The following is a 21,112-nucleotide window of genomic DNA, read 5'->3' on the forward strand; positions in this document are numbered from 1 at the left end:
TAATGGGAGTGAATCCCACTGTGATGTTTTGGCATTAGTTTTATTTATTTTCATTTTTTTTATTTTCTACCACATCATTAGAACTCCAAAATTAGAAGGATATATCATTACTCTTTTAAGATTTATCCATATTTCACCTATTCTATTTCAATATTGAGTAGTTATAGTAATAAATAATAAAAAAAAGAGTAAATTACACTTACACTCGTGAGGTATAGGTTTAATACATATCACCCCTAATGTTTGGAAAATTACAATAACCTTCCTGTCATTGTAATTATTTAGACGGAATGAAAACAATGAACTCATGCACTCTCTTTTTTTTTTACTTTGCTTTATTTTCTCTCTTTTTTTCCCATTTCCTTTTTTCTTTTTTTTAATGTAAATTTTCTCTATTTTTCTACTAAGAGTTGTTACCTTTTATACAAGTAAAGGATTTATAAAATAAGACTATTAATTATAGGAGTAAAAATATAATTTCCAAAACGTCAAAGAATGAGTAGTAATTGAATCAAACCTCAAGGGGGTGGCAATGTTATTTTCCCATAAAAAAAATATTGAGTGCGCAATTAGTTTGTTTTTTTTTTTTTTTTTTTTAAGCAAATAGAGCATCCCAACGAAGACGAAGATAAAATTCATCGAAGAGCACAAGGCGCTGAAAAAGCGTGAGCGAGCACTTTCGAAGATCACAAGAACCATGTCGTCTTCATTCGCTGACTCGTTCGATCAACTCGCTGACGACTCACGACCCGCCGCTTCGACTCGGCCGTTCGACGACGACGGTTACCTCGGCTACGATCCTCGCCTTCCTTCCCAGAGATTCGATTCGTTCTCGAATTTCGCGGACTCTGAGTCCGTCAAGGACTCGGCCATTGACGACTCGCCGATCTTCACTTCGCAGTCTATCCCCGACACTCCCTCTCCGCCGCCGATCTACGCCTCCGGCGGCGGTTTCTCCCCCGATCCGGCGGAATTCTCGACTTTCTCGCCGGAAGCGAACGGAAAGGCGTTCGACGGTGGCTCTGTTGCTTCGAACGGGCCGATTCTGCCGCCTCCGGCGGAAATGGAGCCCGAGGAGGGTTACGCTCTCAGAGAATGGAGGAGGTTAGGTTTATCTACCAATTTTTATTTTTTATTTTTCAATATGATGTGTTTGCGATTGAGCTATGAAATGATCTGTTGAATTCAATAGGATTCTCTTTCTTTTTCTTTTTCTTTTTTTATAGTAGTTCTAGTGTAGTGTGGAAGTAAGATGAACATTAGAAACTCTGTTAGCTCACTTGTTGTAGTTTCAATAGATAGTGTTCTATTTTAAGATCTGGCTCATATTGATTTGATTTGGAATGTTTGTTGGAATTCAAAGATATGCATATTGGGAATTGTATATGTTGACTTGAACACAAATATTTTTTAAAATTTTGTTTGGCATTAAAATAACCAAACATTACTATGCTTTATAAAGACAAGACTCTGATTTTCCATTTTGGTTCCAATGTGTCCATGTAAATGAGTTAAAAAGTCTTTAAATTTGTCTTTGATTTTCTTTTCTTTTTGTATTTTTGGTGAGGGCTGAGAAATTTTCTTTATGCTAACAAAATTAGCTTAGAGATACTGCATTGAGTGGAGGATTATATTAATTGTTCAAATTTACTTCACTTAAATGATAAGTAATTGTGTGGTTTTGTTTAAATTCTCAGTCAGAATGCAATTCGACTCGAGGAGAAGGAGAAGAGAGAGAAAGAATTGTTGAGCCAAATTATTGCTGAAGCAGAAGAGTACAAGGTTGATTTCTACACGAGAAGGAAGGTGACCTGTGAAACCAACAAAACCACCAACAGGGAAAAGGAGAAGGTGAGAATGAACTCTTTCTTTTTCTTTTTTTTAAATATACATTGCTTCTGTTTTATTCATGCATTAATTTGTTCTTGTTTTTTTTTTTCTCTCGTTTGCTTACGATTAATGGAAAACATATGGTATGAATATGTGGGGCTAATTTGTTGGATATAGCAATGCTTTTATTTTGACATTAAAAACTATTTATGAACCTTTTAATTTTCTTGTGTATTTTGTTTCTCACAAATTATCAAAGATACTTGTAACATAATTGCAAACTTAATACAAAATTTTTTATTTTAAATATCTATAACCTAATTTTTCCTCATTTTTCAATAGATTTTGGGTCATTAGCCATATAGTGGAAAAGTGAATTCACAATTTGACATGTCAAAGGTCCCATTTTATGGTTTACTAACAGGTTTGGCATTCACAATATTGCTTTCAAGATAACACTTAATTGAAGGTGCAACTATTTTTGAATAGGTGGATCTTTTGGTGTTCAAAATATCGATTTCAAAGTAAAACTTCATTGAAGATGTACAAACATTTTTGAATGGGTGGAGTTAGCTATAAATGCTATTGCATGTAACACTTGACCATTCTGGGTAAAGGATGTATGGGAGCACGGATAAACTTTTGATAGTCTAGGAGCAATGAGTATGCAGATTGGAAAACAGCTCTATATGCAAAAACAAATGAAAAGTTGGAGGGTAGGAAAGAAGTAATGGCAGTATGGATAGCAACTTGGTAGGTTTGATACAAGGTTTTAAAAAGCGGCCGCAATCATTACGTAACACCATTACATAATGGTTGTGGTTGTTACTGCCACCCGTTACGGGCGTTATAGCGGTGTGACGAAAATTCACATGTGTAACGGCCGTTTCGATATTACGTAACGACTGTAACAGTCCGTTAGACACCGTTACACCCTTCTACAATATTCTAAATAACTTCATTGTCCCAAGAAAAAACAAAAGCCTACACATACAAAAAAAAAAAAAAACAAATACTCAAGTGATCCAAATCCAAAAAAAAAAATCTTATATGAATTTTTTTTTCTTTATAAATTTTTTTTTTTAAATTTATGGCACAATTTTTATTTTATAATCCTTTCATTTAATAATTGTTAATATTTTTTATTCAGTTAGTTCAGGTTTTGGTAAAAAATAATTTATAGACATTTAAAATCAATTATTCTTAAAATCATTAACCATTGAAATAAAATGTAAAAAACTCATTTTATAGTGATTTGTAAATATAAAATATATTAGATCATCCTTAAAAAGTAACAAAAATTTATCAAAATTTATTTTAAATCCCAATAAATGTGATTATAAATATATATATATGCGTATCGGTAAGTTTTCTTCAAATTGTGCAATAAATAAATAAAAAACCATGGTTCTGGTTACTGCAACTGTTACGCTACAGCCTTTACACTCCGCAACTGCTACCACGTCACCGCAACCGCTTTTCAAAACATTGGTTTGATAGATGGAAGGATTGAAGTAGTTTTTGGAGCATTTAGGAAATTGTAGGTTGTGGAGCAAAACTCTCTCTTCAAATAATAGTCTGTTAGGGACTATGAGAAGGACTTGGGATTTGCTCTTCCTGATCAGTTTGTCAATTTCTGTTGTATAAACATGTGTATCTAGCTAAATTGAGGAATCGTCTTTTTGGATTTTGAGGCCATTGAGGAGTATAGTTTACTAATTATTAGCAATGGATACCAAGAACTGGAAGTCGTATGGAATTATTCAAATTTATTATAAATTTGTTAGATTCTGTAAATAGTAAATAGTAATATAGCAAACAAGTTCTTCCATTTAACACTACACATTAATGTAAGGTATTTGTATCGGCAATACTGACATGTATTCCCAACTGAATAGAATGTGTTGTCAAACTGAGTTTTTTGTAAGGACTTGGGATTTGCTCTTCCTGATCAGTTTGTCAATTTCTGTTGTATAAACATGTGCATCTAGCTAAATTGAGGAATGGTCTTTTTGGATTTTGAGGCCATTGAGGAGTATAGTTTACTAATTATTAGCAATGGATACCAAGAACTGGAAGTCGTATGGAATTATTCAAATTTATTATAAATTTGTTAGATTCTGTAAATAGTAAATAGTAATATAGCAAACAAGTTCTTCCATTTAACACTACCCATTAATGTAAGGTATTTGTATCGGCAATACTGACATGTATTCCCAACTGAATAGAATGTGTTGTCGAACTGAATTTTTTGTAGTCAACAGTAATATGTTTCTAATACCTCTGGAAGAGCTTTCAAAGTTGAAAATGGCTTGGTGCCGGTGTGATCCATATTCCATATAATGGACTACCTTTCAAATCACTTGGTCCATGCAGTGATATGGTATCAAGTGAGTTCAAAAATAATTTTTAGTAATATGTATAATGAAAATACAAAATTCATGATGTTTTCCTTCTGCAACATAAATACAATTTTATTATAAAATATTTTGTACTTCTTGATCATGTTATGTGAGCAAGCTATATTAATTGTGTATTTTCCTACAACACAATTTTATGATGTTTAAACTTTATTTGAAAATCCACTTGTCTTACTGGTTAACCAGGGTTTGGCAGTGTAAGGAGCATGGGAAATCTAGCTACAAAAATGAAACTAGTAAGCATCAATGGGCAACGGTGGAGCTTTACGACTTGATGATATATATGCTGTATAGAAGAGAGTGTCACCATGGAGTGGAAGTGTTAGAAAACCTGTCAATGTTAGAAATACAATGCTATTAATACTGCTGAGTCGGGGTAAATATGGCTATTTGAGATTTAATATGAGAGAGAGAGCCCAACATTGTTGTTAGGTTGACAAAGAGTTGAGGTTTGGTGGGAGAAATTACCCAAGAAAATCAGATTGTCTGAGGAATTTGAAGATCTAGTAGTATTCATTCATATCCAATTGCCTCATAGAATAAAAAGCAAAGATACTTAGTGTTTTTAGGAGTAAAAAGTGTTTATTTATACTAACAAAAAAAAGTTTGAAGTGTTTATTCAAATTTGTTGGTCCATAACTTCCAAGTTTTATTTTAAAATATCCTTGGTTGTCTTTGTAACTCAATGCAAATACTATGCAGCCACAAAAGGGAACCCTTGATGAGGATGTAAGTCTTGGTCGCTATTTCTAACTTTATATGTTGCTCTTCTTCAGTTATTTGTGGCCATCCAAGAGAAGTTCCATGCAGAGGCAGACAAGAATTACTGGAAGGCAATTGCAGAGCTCGTACCTAACGAAGTACCAGCTATAGAAAAGAAGAGAGGAAAGAAAGAACAGGAGAAGAAGCCATCTGTCGTCGTGATTCAAGGGCCAAAGCCGGGGAAACCAACTGAGCTATCAAGGATGCGGCAGATACTCATAAAGCTTAAGCACAACACACCTCCACACCTCAAGGCGGCACCGGCACCGGCACCGGCACCGACTAAGGATGCTAAATCTGGTGCCGCTACTACTTCTGCTGCTCCTCCCAAGGCTGCAGTTGTGGCTGTGGCAAGCACAGTTGAGGCCATAGCCGTTGCTTAGTAGTTTTACTTTGTGGGTTTTGTATGTCCAGGTATTTGGTTGCAAGGAGAGAGATGCACTTCTGGATATTTATTAGTTTCTGTATATGTATGAAAAACATAGTTTATCTGGACAAGTATTATTATTAATCCCTAGTTGTTAAAATATTGTGTTGCCTGCTAGATGGAATATAGCATACCCCTCAGATTGTGTGCAGTCAAACCTTTTTAGGACCTCTGTTTGGGTGTCCTTGATTTATTTTTATATTGTGGTTTTTTTAATATTGGCAACTAGCTGGAATTTTCACTTCAGATTTGTGTGAAAAGCTTTCTAGGGCTATGTTCAAGAGTGGATAGCATATTTTAGTTTTACATTTTGTTTGTTTCAATAGGAAATATCTTTTGAAAAATGTTTAAATTTTTCAACATACGATAAGATGGAAAATTGAAATCTAATGAAAAATATTTCCGTAATTAATGGAAAAAGTTTTCATTCAAAGGGAAATGTTTTCGAACTAAATTTTTACTATCTTATCGCTACCACTAACTACGTACAACTGTTGCAACTACTACTTTCACCACTGTCATCACCACAATTACCACCACATACTTCCAATAAAAACAAGACCCAATTATCCGTAAATCTAGCCTCTTTTTGTTTTTGATTTTCATAGATTTAATCAATGCATCTAGCTCTAAACATCACCGATGATTATTGGATGAATTTTATATTAATTGTCTAATACAGACTCTTGCGTTTCAATTATTGGGTTCATATGAATTTTATATTAGTTGTCTGATGCAGACTATTGCATTTTTTATTCTGTTTAGTATATTACTAATAAGTTAATTTTATAATTATAATTTTTTAAATTATTAGTGTAAAAAATTTAAAATAAATTATAAATCTATTTGGTGCATCTACTCATAATTTGTAAAAATAAAAATAAAAATTGAACATTTTTAATGTGTAAATTTTTTTTTTTTATTTTATTTTTGGTGCAAAATATTCAACATGCCCTCAAAAGTAATAATTAAGACGAGATAAGGACACCTTTGTCTATGCATATTTAAGAGTTTCAAATAAATTTAAAAATTTTATAAATTATAACCCCAGAAAATATTACCTTATTTTTTCTAAACAAGTTGACAATAATCAAATAAGTTATGACCTAAAATTACAACCAAACATCATTAAATAACTTTTTTTAAACGAATAAATTAAATAGGTTAACCTATATAAATCCTATTTGAGTTGACCTATAGGTCCTCCCAACAGAACCGTTGTCTATAGCATTCATTGATTGGTATTGTGTGAATTACTTTGTTGACAAAAAAATCATTAGAAAAACAGAAATCAGTACTGCAATCTCACATGGGGTGGGGAATGGGTATGCACATGATTTCATGATGCTGATAAAATAATTCAGGTTCAGAGAACTTTTGGATTTGTGGGCAAGTGGTCCATTTAATTACTGGCTTTTATCCAAATACATGCCTTTTTTTTTTTTTACGGGTATCCAAATATATGTTGGTTTTTATTCTTTGATAATTTTTTGATCAAATAAAGATGGAGAGTTCTAATTTTAAAATTTAAAAAAAAATTGTAATTATGTGACAAGGAACAGAACCCACATGTGATGTGATGTAATGTATGTTTATGTTTTTGTTTTGGAATATGATAGAGAGCTCTAATGGAGCTGCTCTAAAGTCTTGTTTGATGTAACTGTTAAAACAGATTATAAATTATAACTTAACAAATTATAAATTATAACTTTAATCAGAAATTATTAATCTGTTTGGTATAACTGTTAGATTATAAATTTAAGTTGTTAAATAATGTTTGTTAAATAAGCTGTGAAATAACTTTTTCAATTAACTTTTATTTTTTATTATTCACTATTTGTCTACATTTTTCATAAAAAATAATAATAATATTTTATAATCCATTTGGATCTTTTTCTATTTTTAAAAAAATAAAAAATAAAAAAATCTAAGAATATAACCGTGAATTAATATGTCCACAACAAAAATTGATAATCAGAAGCAAGGGGTGAACAGCTTTCAGAATCAGCTTTTTTGACTTAAAATAAATTGTTAAAATCAAAAACTGTTTGAAATAAATTTAACTAAACAGTCCAAAATAACTTTTTAAAAGTCAGAAGTCATAAGGCTCCAAAAAACCTCACCAAACACCCCCTAAAAGCAGCTCTACTAAGTTATAACAAAAAATATATAAATAAAAAGGAAATAAACAAAGCACAGCAAGGAAAAAGGCAAATTAAAGTTATTTTAGAACTCTTCTTTTAGACTTCTAAAACATTTTCCCTTTTTTTTTTCCCTTCTCTCTCTTACCATATCATTACAGCTCTCTTTAAAGCTTTAAAATTAAAACTCTCTATTATGGTTGCATTTGGTCCCTCTCACATTGTGTTCCCTCTGATGTAGGGAACATTTCCCACTCACTCACACCAAGCCATAGAATACCAGTCATTGATTGAGAGCACTTACGGACCACATTGGGCAACGAACTTTACTCCATTTTTTTTTTTCAATTAAATCAAATTTGAACAACCTATTACTCAACCCAACTCAAGTTTGGCTCAATTAAAACTAATTTTTAATCTGTTCAAATAGCAAATAAGTCAAATTAAACCATATTTCAAACTCATTAAGTTTTTCAACCAAGCTTAAAAAACCTACTAATTCAGCTTTACTCGTTTACAACCCTAATACTATATCTGTTGGCACAACATGCCACGTTATGTGAGCATTGAAGCAATGACTCAGAGGCGCTTGAGCCTGGTCACCAGGCCCGGGGACACTTGCCTACCCTAAACACACACACAAAAAGCCCTATTACGAATACAAAGACAGCCATGCCAATACCATGGAAGGTTTGAGGAGCCTAAATCAATGTGCAACTAGTTTGTGAAGCTAATTTCCGGTCTCAACTAGAAGGTCAACATTATAAAAGCAAGTTCAGAATACGTCACCTCTCGAGAACTGAGAGCCCCAAAGTTGGTTCAAACATTGTTCTAATAGTACAACAGCATTGAATACTATGAACTTAGCTAATCGAATCCATTCAACTTTACATAAATCATATGAGAGCCAGATCAACCCGTCAGAGGTTTTCTCCTGAAAGCAATTGTCTCTATCAATTGTCATGCTGATAAAGATTCAAAATAAAATTACAAAATGGATAAGAAAAGCAGTCAATATCATCAAGGATAGAAGGTCCTCACCATTCACCTACCCCGCAAACTGGGAGGGGATCGAGTGCCTTTATCACTATTAATATCATCATCTACTTCATTTCCATTTCCACACAGGCCGTTGTTGTTGACACTCATTTCAGAACTAGCATTACTGCTTGTTGCAAGAGGGGAGTCTGAAACACTAACCGTCCTGTTTCGTGTGGGGCCTGATCGCACGCTATACATAGAGGATGCCGGTATATTTGTCATCAACGGTCTTAAATTGCCTGGAATGCTCCGCCTTATATCCTGCTCGAGAAAATAAATGGTCAATAAAAGGAAGGCCTTCAATTTTTCTATTTTCTTTTCTTTTCTTTATTTCAGCTCAATCAGCTTCCTATTCTTGCAAATAATCTGATGTTGGAAATACATAAAATAGCTGTAGCATTTAAGATGAATAAGAGACATTCTGGGTTCAAAGTTTTAGCAGTAACATTAGGCACAGATTGACAAGCCAATATAGAGAGGAAATCATGTCATGCCATATCAACTTTGTTACATGGACTCGGATACAGGCATTAAATGTGGGTGTGGGCGCATATATAATGGTTAGATCCATCAAAGCTCAAATTTAAGAATATGCAAACTTGGATAAAAAGCATCATTTTTTTATATTTTTTATTTGTTATGATAAAATGATGTACATTTAACATACAGTATCAAAAGCATTTCACCTAAGAAACACGGACATGGACACGTGGCACGACACGGACACACAGACACGATAATTTTCAAAAAAATGCAGGAAACGACACGTAGGGGGGACACACAAAATATATAATTTTATATATTTATTATAAGTCATATATATGAATATATCATTCTAAAATAATAAATGAATACAATATAACACTAACTTTTATAAATTAACATTATTTTGCTTTTATCATCTTATTCTAAGTTATTTTATTCAAATTTATAATTAGTTTCATGTGTAGTCAATGGAAACGTGTGTTAAGCAGTGGACACGCGTGTCCTCCAAGTGTCCAAAGAGTGTCTAAAGAGTGTCTGAGTCTAAGTTAGTCAATGGAAACGTGTGTTAAGCAGTGGACACGCGTGTCCTCCAAGTGTCCAAAGAGTGTCTAAAGAGTGTCTGAGTCTAAGTTCTTTTTAAAAAACTAAGACACGTTTGGATGAGTGTCGTACACATGTCAGGAGAGTGTCCGACGAGTGTCGGTGTCCAACACGGACACAATACGGCTACGCCACCTTTTTAAAAGTGTCCATGCTTCTTAGCATTTCACTCATTTTATAGCAATTATACAACAACATATACATTTAATGCTAGTATTAAATACAAATAAATAAACCCCAAGGGTTGGCTTAGTGAGCGCAGCTTGGGGCCTATGGGTGTGCTCCCTTCAGGTCTCAAGTTCAACTTTCTCACTAGATGCTATTAAAGCCAAGTTTGGCTATCCTAAATAAGTACACACTTTTTATCTTTTTTTCATCACATCATCTTTCTACTTTTCTGCACATCTTTTCGTAAAAAGATAAAAAGTGCACTTATTTAGGTCATCCCAAACAACCCCTAACTCCTTGGGCCACACCGACAGGCTCTACCCGAGATTTGCCCAATTCAAGTGGAAGGGGCACTTTGCATGGGTCCCGAGATCAGTCAGGGTGCGCATAAGCTAGTCCCAACACCCGGTCATTAAAAGAAAAAAAAAAAAAAAAAAACAAATAAATAAGATGCGTCCAATGGAAAGTATTTGACACATACTCCACACCCTTGTCCAAGTGTTGAGTATCTTATATGGGTATTTGATTTATTTTGAAGAGTACAAGTAACATAGCATATCAATATGGATAAAAAAAACTTCAAACATTGACAGAGAATGGTCATTAGTGTTAGATGTGCAGACACCAAGAATCCTTGATGCACCCAATGTAGTTTATAACACCATGTGAAAAGGAAAAAGATACATACCATATGCCTTATAGCCATATCCAGAGATTTCTTTGAGAGTGTTCTTCCAAAACCATCAGGGGATGAAGACTTTCCTGATAAGTTACTACGAGGAGATTGTTTGTCGTCTTGCTTTGGTGGGACCAGTTTCCTCATATTTATTACTCTTTCAACCATCTTGGTTCCAATCATAACAGGGCTCACATTGTCGTTAGCTTTAGCATGTGCACGACTGATTGCAGGAACAGAGCTTCCACTGCTGTGAATAATTCCATTGGGGGGTCGTCCTCTTGAAGGAGAGCACGATTGCCGTCTAACCCTTCCATTAGAAACAGGCTCAACAGAAGAAGAACGAGCACTAGGTGCTCCAGGCCTGCCCCTAGTGGCTGAAAGCGGTCTGTCGGGAAGGGTGGTTCTTAAATTTGGTGGTGCATCGAGGGAGAAACCAGGCATCTCTGAAGGTTTCCACGGTCTGGATTTCACGGTTGGAGAACTAGCACGTGGTGGCACTGGATTTCTAGCTGTTGTGTGACCTGGCTTGGAAACCGAGGAAGCAGGAGACTTCACTGGAGGAGCAGATGTATTTGTTACAGTTGAAATTGTGGCTGGTCTACGAGTTGGTGTTGTTGCCCTTGATGTGGGTTTTGATGCTGGTATGGTGGGCCTAGATGTCGGTGTCGAAGATCTTGCAGTAGTCCTGGACGGCGTAGAGGATCTTGCTGGAACTGTGGGCTTACTTGAAGGCAATGTAGCCCTAGAAGTGGGTGTAGAAGACCTTGAAGGTCTAGACACAGTGGTCGATGTGGGTTTAGACACTGTAGTCGATGTGGATTTAGGTGCTGTGGTCAGTGTGGGTTTAGCTGCTGAGGCCATTGTTGAGCGTCCAGTTGGTGTCACTGGTCTGGATCCTGGACCCCCTGATGATGAGGGCCTGCGAACTCCTATACTTGAAGTATTCAACCCAGGGGATAAAGCTGAGTGTCTGGATGCCGAGTGTGACCTAGAAGCAGGCTCTAGCTGGGGGTTTGCTAGCTGTAGTCACAAACAAATGATAGAACAACATTATTTCATGACTTCAGGCAGATACAAAATCAGAATATTTGAAATAACATATTGAATTGGAAGCAACATCTGATCATTTCAAGAAATTATGATTTCTGAGCAGAAGCACTAACATTTATGATTTTTGGATCAAGAATTCTTTCCTAAATAGTTCCAACGCTTTTTAAACCTCCTTCTCAAACTTAGATGTTCTTCCTGGGAACCATATGCCACATAAATTATTTTATATTTGAGCAATTACAGAAGAACATTTTCTTGTATATTTTCCACTTCATACCTATATATTCTTTCTAATTAAAAAAAAAAAAAAAAATCATTACCATTGAAAAATGCTAAATAATCAAAAGATGATATTTTTTCACTTTTATAAACCAATATTTCAAAATTCAAACATTCTAGTAAAACTTGTCGAACATGCCAGAAGGATGTAACAACAATGTGATTGCTTCCCAAAACTATGAATTTTGATAGGCCTGATGTTTCTCAGTCTGCAATCCCAACCAGATTTCTAGCACTGAGACGGAAGTATGTTTGATACAGATTGCCAAAAAGAAATTTGAACCAGCACATATAGCTTTACCAATCTTGGAGAATGATTTTACAGCAATATACACTGGCTGCAAACCTGACAATCCTTTTCCTACACTTGGGACCAACTCAGCATTAAAATGGTTTATTACAATTTTTTTTTTTTCTCCTGATGGTGGTGGTTAATTTTGCATAAATCATTATGATTTCATTTTAATGATTGTTTTACAAGATGCTAAATTCATAAGTCTACTTTCCATGTGAGAAAAAAAAAACGAATCAAAAGTCTACGAACTACTGAATTGTAGACTAGTATAGTATCATCCAGTAACTTTAAACTAAGGCCATTTCATGGGACAAAAATCTAAATTAACAGACACAAACCATCACAGTTTCGTTTTATAATTATTTCAATAGATGCTAAAATCACTAAGTCTACTTCTATCTGAGATAAATAACAAACCACAAGTGTACTTTCCATCTGAGAGAATTGACAAACCACATATTCACCAACCATAAAAAATTCAGATTGTATATTAATACCATCCAATAACTTCAAACTCAAGATTGCTACATGGTACAAAAAGTTTAAATATCACTCTTACTCTAGATTTCAGTGCAGTAGGCCGAGCTTTAGGAGTTCCGATCTGACTCGTAACAGTTTTCTGTGATTCCATCTCCAAGGAAGGAAAAAGAGGAGTACCGGGAGGCGTTAGAAGCCTGAAATAAATAAATCAGTTATTATCCCAAAAGACACTGTTGTTTGCCATTCTTACATCAATGTGCAATACTTTGTTTGCCATTGAATTTCAATGTGCAATACTTGAACCAGATTTATCAGAGAAACCAGGAAATCCTAGTCTATTAGACACATGCAAACAATGGGCAATAGCAATTATATGGGCTCTGGAAAACTGAAATTCACGGCTGATTAATAAATTGGAAAATATAGAGAAAACAGAGTTGGACAACAGTTGATAATTCAATTGATACAGATGTCTATAACAGCTAGTGGGAGAGTTATCTGTAAGACATCTGTGTACTAGCCATTGTCCTCTTTATGTAACCTCATGTGACAAGGTGAACAGGGTTGGACAAGAGTTGATAATTTAGTTGATACAGATGTCTATAACAGCCAGTGGAGTGTACTAGACATAGTCCTCTTTATGTAACCTACCATATAGATCTTTTGTCCTACATGTAATTTATTGAGGAGTTAATCTTGATTTTGTTCCAGTGGAAGTTTTTACATACCAAAATCTTTGAACATTTTCAATTTGCCCATGAGGAGCACCAGAAGAGATGTGGGGCAGTAACTCATTTTATTTGTTCTCTCTCTCTCTCTCTCCCACGCTCGCGCGTGCCCACGCACGCACGCACACACAAATGAGAGAAAAAGGTGCTCGCAAAGTATCTCTAGAACCCTTTGAAAAGCTAGAAGCATGACAAGGTGTAAAATGGCAGATTTCTTTGTTCCAAAATAATTGGGAACCAATGTGAATAGACTTAACATGCTGCTTTAGCAAACCCAAAATAAATTCACTATGCACACATCATCTATAACCTATGGCAGAGTAGCCAAAGTATAATCGATTGTATTTATCAGCTGTGCTTGTCAAAAGGCATACTTGCATGGCAATGATTGCATAATGGCAATCAAAAATTTACATGTTAAACTACAACCCTTTATTCAAGTTCTATTGTTCTTAAGTTCAAACAAAGGCGAGTAACAAATTTAACAGTCCTCTACATAATTACGAATTTGCTTGCAAGATTACGAATGCAAGTTAGTTTATCTCCTCTAAGCATTCTTCTTAATTCCCAGCATCAATTCAGAAAAAATTAATGCAAGTTGATATCTTAAAAACCTCAAGAAATGCCACCACATTACCAGTCATAATCATTTTTATCGTTGTCAGAATTGAGGAAATCATCAGCACCCGTCTTCCTTGCCGGTGTAGATGATGTAATATTGAAAATGGGAGAAGTGCCTGGTTTTGCTCCTGCCAAAGAAAAACAATAACGACAAACACAACCACAATTTTAATTTTCAAAGCATAATTAACTGAGAAACACAATGTCCGTATAAGTTAAGCTATAATTCTTTCTTGGTATTTCAACTATAAACAATACACTCAATTAATGAGAAAGCACAAAATCATCGAATCAAAACTCCAAAAGTCTAAACATTGAAGAAAATGAAATCGAACAGGTTCATACCAAGCGGAGCATCAAATTCATCTGAGTTGTGAAGGAGAAGATTGTTCCGATCCTTCTCGCGCTTTCGCATCTCGCGAAACAACGAGAGCTCCTCTTCCTTATCCTTGATCATCGACGTCCTCATACTCGCCATCTGCTGCCTCTGCTTCACCGACCCCTGCATTTGCGATTCCTGAGCCCTAAAACTTCGATTCATCCTCAAATCCAAACTCAACAAACACGAAAACGAACAAAACCACCAAATGCCCCCCAAAAAAACCCTAATTTCTCATCCACAACCTCAAAAACAACCCTTCACACACCAAATGCACCATAAGCTCTCTCCAAAATCAAAATCAACAGCTCCAGATCTGAAATCAAGCTCAAATGCGTTCAAACTCGAATCTTAAAAATCCACATAAAAAAGCAAGCTGCATTCCACGTTCTCTCCGTGAATCAGCACCCTTCGCATTCTCCAACCACCATAATGACTCTAAAACTACAGACAAAGAGATATATATCTATATAGATGTAGATATTATCGCGTACATATATATTACACACATATGTCTAGAGAGAGAGAGAGAGAGAGAGAGAGAGAGAGGAAATGGAAGCTTTCAGGTTCAGATTGGAGAGGCGGACATTGTGGAGGAAGAGGAACCGAGACCTAGAGAGAGAAAGCTAGAGAGAGAGAGTGTGGGGGGAGATGAGAGATCGCCGGAGGTAAGGGAGAGAGAGTCGGCGGAGGAGGATAGGAGAGGGGAGAGAGGAGTGGAGTGGAGTGGCAGAGAATGTTAATAAGAGGCGATTTGGGGGCCGAGCTATTATTATCAAACTAAACGACACTCCACTCTTTCTCTCACTTAAAGCCTACGTTTTCAGATTATTGTGCTTTTTTGGCGGATTATTACGAAACCACCCTCTGTTTTTTTTGCTATTTTATTCATTTTGAATTTCTGGTCGTCATTTTCATCTGTTTGTCCCTGAACTTGTTTGTATTTACAGTGATTGACACAGTAGTACAGTCAATTTCAAATGAGGTTTTGTTTTGGTGCCCTCTAGATTCAGTGTATTTCTGATCCACCAATGTTACCGGAGTGTTTTAGAAAGTTGGTAAAAAGTTAATTTTTTAATTTTTTAATCTATTTTATCTTTTTATAAGTAAAAAATATGAAAAGTAATGTGATCCAAAATGAGTAAAAAACCAAAAATTGGCGTTTTTAGCTCTTCCCAATAGAGCCACAATTACATTCACTTAGGTCTCGTTTTGAAATTTGATTATTTTAATTTTTTTTATTATTTTATGAGATCAAAAAAACATATATTTTATATAATTTTTGTATTTTTTTTATAGTTAAATAGATAATTGTGAGAAGAAAAAAAATTTGATTGATTGATGTGTAAGTTGTGACATTTTATTTTATTGATTATTTTAACTTTTTCTATCTTTAATGACTATTTTAACTAAAAACTTTGTTGCCAAACAAGACCTTACATATTCAAAGACACTAAGTAAAAATGAGGAGTTATTTGATAGTTTTGGGGCACATGGCTAATTGGTGCCCCGTAAATATTATGATTGGTAGAGATAAGATTCACAACTTTGTATTAAACATAGAAAATAGTAATAGACTTAACAATTGATGATTTGTTGAGAATAATGGCACATAATATCTCAAAACACTTTGGTTGCGTTTGGTAGAGCTTTCTAAATATGATTTGAAAGTAGGAGTTATATTTTAAGTTTGTGAGTTTTGGAATTATGATTTGAGTATGAAAATTTTGTTTGGTGAAAAAGTTTTAAATTGAGTGGAGAATTTTTGATGTGACGTATGATATTTGATACAAAAATTTACAACTCATAACCAAATATACAACTCAAAATTCTATTAAAGCACATAATTTTTTTTAAAAAATTCAGAATATATTTTTTTCAAATATATAAAAATTAACATATGTCAAAAAAAAAAATTCCCTATTCCGATCAACCAGCCGGACGACCGGCAGGATAGTCTGTAGAACATCCCGTAGAACGGCCGGTAAGGCCAAATTTCAAAAAAAAAAAAAAATCAAAAATCGCGCTTTACACAGAGTTTTCTACAAAGTTTTGTGTTTATTGTGGAAATATAGTTGGAAAACTCTATCCAAACATGATATTGAAATATATGGGTAGAATTATTATTCGAAAATGCTGTTGGAAAAAATGATTTTTTGGGACTTTAATTTAATATTAAAGTGTGGTGACTTTAATTAAAGATTAAAGTGGGTCCCAACCATCTATTGTGTTGGGTCCAAGTGGGTCTAGATACTTTGCATTGAGATCTTTACACCACAGATAGAATGGCCAAAAACCATTGAGATTTGAATGAGAAATTACCTCATGAAGTTAGCTTCATGGAAGAAAGGTAATGAAGTTTGTAACTTCTGCATTAATGGGGTTTGTAACTCCTACATTAATGGGGTTTGTAACTCCTGCCTTTATTGCAAAGGTTAATGGTGCATTATGAACAGCCATAAAGGCTGGAGGCTCTTCCTCTCTCCCCTATACATGTATAAATTGAGACCCTCCTGTCAAGTCTCAAACACAGAAATTTTTACTTCCATTTCACAAGTCAGTTTATCTGAAAGTTCCTACAGTGAGAGAGTACTACCACTGTTTTGTTCGCTAAGCTAGACAGAGAGTGTTTCTGCTGTAGCTGGTTTTGACCGTCGTATCCTGGGAGACAGACGCCGGGATTCCTCAAGCACTCGACCAGTGAGGCGGCGAAATCTGTTTTAAGGAAACTGCTTCCGTGCAGGCTTCGGTTTCGTCTCTTTACCCTTTTATTGTTTTGTGTATTTCTGTTGAAATTTAGTTGTAATTATTAACATGTGTTCTTAGTATATATATAATTTGATTTCTTCATAAATCTATTTATTTAATTTCTAAATTTGAACAACAAATCCTTCCAAACAGATTTTTTTCATAAAAACATACATTTGTGTAGGCGACTCCAGATCCTCTAGGGTGATTTTTTTGTACAGTGATCTTAAAGTTTTTTTTGTTATTAGTAAGATTTAATTGTACAAAAATTGAGAGTTCAATAATACAAAATCTGAGGATACTACTAATAATAGTGATTTTTGAAGGATTTAGATTTAATTATATAAAAGTTGAGAGTACAATAGTACAAATATTCACTTTAAGGGTTCGTTTGGGATATAGATTAATTTTTTGACTTTTTAGTTGTTTTAGTTTGAGATTAAAAAGTCTCGTTTAGAATAGGCTTTTTAACTTTTTTTACTTTTGTGAGAGAAAAAATAATACGATTATGATTTAGATGTGACATTTTGTCTTATTAAGCTAAAAAACGTATTTTGTCTTTTGTAACTATTTTAGCCCAAAAAAACCCCATTTAGCTTATGTCATACGAGCGCTAAAAAAATGAACAAATTTTACTTTACCTTCTTAGTTTGGCCCTTGTGCGGATTGCCCCCTCATAAAAATAATAATCAAATAACCCTATCATGGTTTGTAGATTGAAGTGCATCGTTAGACCCATCAACAATTTAATAAAAAGGTTAAAATACTCCTATATATAAGTAATTTAAGTGTGTGAATTATGAATATTTTAGTTATTTGCTTTGAAGATAAAATGCACTTTAACTCTATGGTTATGTTTGTTTAGGTGGACATGAGCATGGGATTGGATTAATAGTCCAATAAGGGCATGTTTGTTTGGGTGGACATGAGCTTGGGATTGGACTAATAGTCTAATAAAATTATTAATCCGATGTTTGGTTAAACAATTGAAGTACGGACTAATTATTTTAAACTTGACTATTAGTTAAGATAGGATACATAATCCAACGGATTCGTAGTCCTAGGACTATTAGTCATGGGAATGCTAATCCAGTCCGCCCAAACAAACATGGCCTAAAATTATTAATCCGATATTTGGTTAAACAATTGAAGTACGGACTAATTATTTTAAACTTAGTTAAGATAGGATACATAATCCAACAGATTCGTAATCGTAGAACTATTAGTCATGAGAATACTAATCCAGTCCGCCCAAACAAACATGTGTGCTTTGCTTCTTCAAAATTTGAAAATGACCATATAATTCCATTATATCTAGCATGTGTTTTACAGTTTTGTTAAGTGGAATAGAATGTTTAATGATACACAATCCACAAATTATAATAAAGTTATGTGATTATTTTTAAAAATGAAAGGTAATTGGCTCATGAGCCAAATCATAATAAAATAAAGTAAAATTTGTTTTAAAAAAATTTTAACTATCCAAAAAATCATTCTAAAATCACTTTACAATAGGGATGTTTGTTTCAGCTTTTCAGAGTCAACTTATGGCTTTTAGCTTTGAAAAAGTTATTTTGGACTGTTTGGTTAAACTTATTTCAAACAGCTTCTGATTCTAACAGCTTATTTTAACTCAAAAAAGCTGATTCTGAGAAGCTGCTCACCCCTTGCTTTTAATTATCAGCTTCTGCTGTGGACATGTTAATTTATGGTTATACTCTTAAATTTTTTTATTTTTTATTTTTTTAAAAATAGAAAAGGACTCAAATGGACTATAGATTATTATTATTATTTTTTATGAGAAATGTAGACAAACAAAAAATAAAAATTAATTGAAAAAGCTATTTCACAGCTTATTTAACAAACATTACTCAGCAACTTAAATCTATAATCCAACAGCTACACCAAACAGATTAACAACTTCTGATTAAAGTCATAATCTATAATCCATTAAGTTATAATAACAGCTACACCAAACGGGGCCAATATATCACTTTACGAAAAATCATTTCAGAAGATCCAAATTCGTGGGTAGACCCATTTTACACCCATTCTCTATATGGTTATTCATTTAGCGTGAGGATATTATCTTTTTCTCATTTTTATTAGACTCTCTATTTGAATATTCGGCACTGCTACGTAACTCGAAAATCAAATGGCTCGAATGGCTCGAAATCCCAAAACGACGTCGTTTTAGGGTGTTTTTTGATTCTCTTACCGGTAAGATAATATTTTTGAGCCATTCGAACTCTACACATTCGAGCTCTCACGCATTTTCCTTGAATATTTTACATTTATATCGCCTATGAGTCATTTATCAAATGACAACTTATTTTTCAAAATTATAATGCCTTTGTTTGGGAACTTGGTTTGGGCTAAAATAGCCACAAAAAACAAAATAGGCTATTTTAGCCACAAAAAACAAAACATCAAATCCAACCCATAATCATTACAATCCTCTCTCACAAAAAAAACCAAAAAAGTCAAAAAGCCAAAAAGCCCTTCCCAAACCAGGCTAAAATAGCCCAGGCTAAAATAGCCAAAAAGTCAAAAAGCCAAAAAGCCAACCCACTTCCCAAACGGAGGCAATACAAGCTTGGAAACAGAAGTGTAAAAAATATAAATAAATAAAAATAAATAAAAGAAGGTACAAGAATTCTAGCTTTGTAATGTGAATTCTATTTACGAAATCAGTTGTTTTAAGTTATGTTTAAATTTTAAATTGATAAATCGTTAGAGCTTTAAAATTGAAACACAATTTAAAAAAATTAGAGGAAAGTTGTCTATGTACTAAAATTGTTAGTTTTGGAATATGTATTTTTATCTCATATTTAGATTAATAAAAAAAAAATATTATATATATATACTTTCATATCTCATTAGTCTCCCATTTTGTATTTCATTCTCTTTTAGTATTCAATAATTCTCTATATAAAAATATCATATTTGAGTGAATTATCAATTCGAAACCTTAATTGTTTTTTTATAAAAATAAATAATGTATTGCATTAAATTATTATTTCAATCCTAAAATCATGTATCAAACAAACATAGCGACTTTATACAACCAAGTCCAACATGAAACATTGGGTTTTAGCCTTAGGCTAAAATTTATAAAAAGACAAAATAAATTAAAATAATTAATACGATAAAATATTACATTAAACCTATAATCATTTCATTTTTTCTCTTACAAATATCACATTCAACTACAAAAAAATTCAATAATCTTTTCAAACATAAAAATTTTAACCGATAGCCAAAAATTAAAATAGCCTACTAAAATAATAACTTTCCAAACACCCACATTGTAGTAATGGATTGTGAAAGGCATGGGTACAATTTGAATACATTTAAGAACTAATATCAATTTAACCAAGTTTGTTTTAGAGAAAATACATCTACATACTTAACCAAGTTATGTGTGAAAGGCATGAGTACAATTTGAATACATTTAAGAACTAATATCAATTTAACCAAGTTTGTTTTATAGAAAATACATCTACATACTTAGCCTCCGTTTGGGAAGTGAGTTGGCTTTTTGGTTTTTTGGCTTTCTTGGCTATTTTAGCCTGAGCTAAAAAGTTTGGTTTGGGAAGGGCTTTTTGGCTTTTTGGCTTTTTTGATTTTTTTTGTGAGAGAAGAGTGTAATGATTATGGGTTGGATGTGATGTTTTGTTTGTTGTGGCTAAAATAGCCTGTTTTGTCTTTTGTGACTATTTTAGCCCCAACCCAACTTGCCAAACACCACCTAAGTTATGTCTAAGGGTTTGTTTGAGAATAAAAAGTTCAGGGCTTTTTAGTTATTTTAATCACAAAAAAATAAAATAAGTTTTTTAACTCAATAAGATAAAACATCACATCCAACTTATAATTATTACATTTTTTCTCTCACAGAAGTTTAAAAAAATAAAAAAATCCATTCCAAACGAGACTTTTTAATCCTAAATGAAAATAATCAAAAAATTAAAAGATTAA

At 33.6% G+C, this 21,112-nt stretch overlaps 2 protein-coding genes across 3 annotated transcripts; one reads left to right on the forward strand and one right to left on the reverse strand.

Annotated features, from left to right (window-relative positions):
* The first annotated feature begins 482 nt into the window (after positions 1-482).
* LOC114303281 (clathrin light chain 2) lies at positions 483-5,539 on the forward strand. The gene is made up of 3 exons (XM_028248405.2): positions 483-1,104; positions 1,698-1,851; positions 5,027-5,539. The coding sequence occupies exons 1-3, from the start codon at positions 698-700 to the stop codon at positions 5,393-5,395; spliced, it is 930 nt and encodes a 309-aa protein (XP_028104206.2). The 5' UTR covers positions 483-697; the 3' UTR covers positions 5,396-5,539.
* A 2,775-nt stretch (positions 5,540-8,314) lies between these two features.
* Positions 8,315-15,302, reverse strand: LOC114303278 (flocculation FLO11-like protein). Of its 2 annotated transcripts, XM_028248401.2 has the most exons (6): positions 14,353-15,302; positions 14,024-14,135; positions 12,738-12,852; positions 10,564-11,574; positions 8,622-8,882; positions 8,315-8,514 (listed from the first exon to the last, which is right to left on the reverse strand). In XM_028248401.2, exons 1-5 carry the CDS (start codon positions 14,546-14,548, stop codon positions 8,625-8,627), a joined length of 1,692 nt encoding a protein of 563 aa, XP_028104202.2. In that variant the 5' UTR covers positions 14,549-15,302; the 3' UTR covers positions 8,315-8,514; positions 8,622-8,624. The 2 variants fall into 2 exon arrangements, with proteins under 2 accessions (XP_028104202.2, XP_028104201.2); XM_028248400.2 differs by having other exon boundaries at positions 8,315-8,882.
* Positions 15,303-21,112: the final 5,810 nt, after the last annotated feature.

The sequence above is a fragment of the Camellia sinensis genome, chromosome 1 (assembly GCF_055761805.1).
Source record: "Camellia sinensis isolate YWXY chromosome 1, ASM5576180v1, whole genome shotgun sequence".
Lineage (NCBI taxonomy): Eukaryota > Viridiplantae > Streptophyta > Magnoliopsida > Ericales > Theaceae > Camellia > Camellia sinensis.

Bases quoted from the DNA above. Each gene is read 5' to 3' on its own strand.
- LOC114303281 (XM_028248405.2), top strand. From the start codon at position 698: ATGTCGTCTTCATTCGCTGACTCGTTCGATCAACTCGCTGACGACTCA. The intron at 1,105-1,697 runs GTTAGGTTTATC...TTAAATTCTCAG, and splicing joins GCTCTCAGAGAATGGAGGAG to TCAGAATGCAATTCGACTCG. The intron at 1,852-5,026 runs GTGAGAATGAAC...GCTCTTCTTCAG, and splicing joins CCAACAGGGAAAAGGAGAAG to TTATTTGTGGCCATCCAAGA.
- LOC114303278 (XM_028248401.2), bottom strand. From the start codon at position 14,548: ATGAATCGAAGTTTTAGGGCTCAGGAATCGCAAATGCAGGGGTCGGTG. The intron at 14,136-14,352 runs GTATGAACCTGT...TTTCTTTGGCAG, and splicing joins TGAATTTGATGCTCCGCTTG to GAGCAAAACCAGGCACTTCT. The intron at 12,853-14,023 runs GTAATGTGGTGG...TATTTATTTCAG, and splicing joins GATAAAAATGATTATGACTG to GCTTCTAACGCCTCCCGGTA.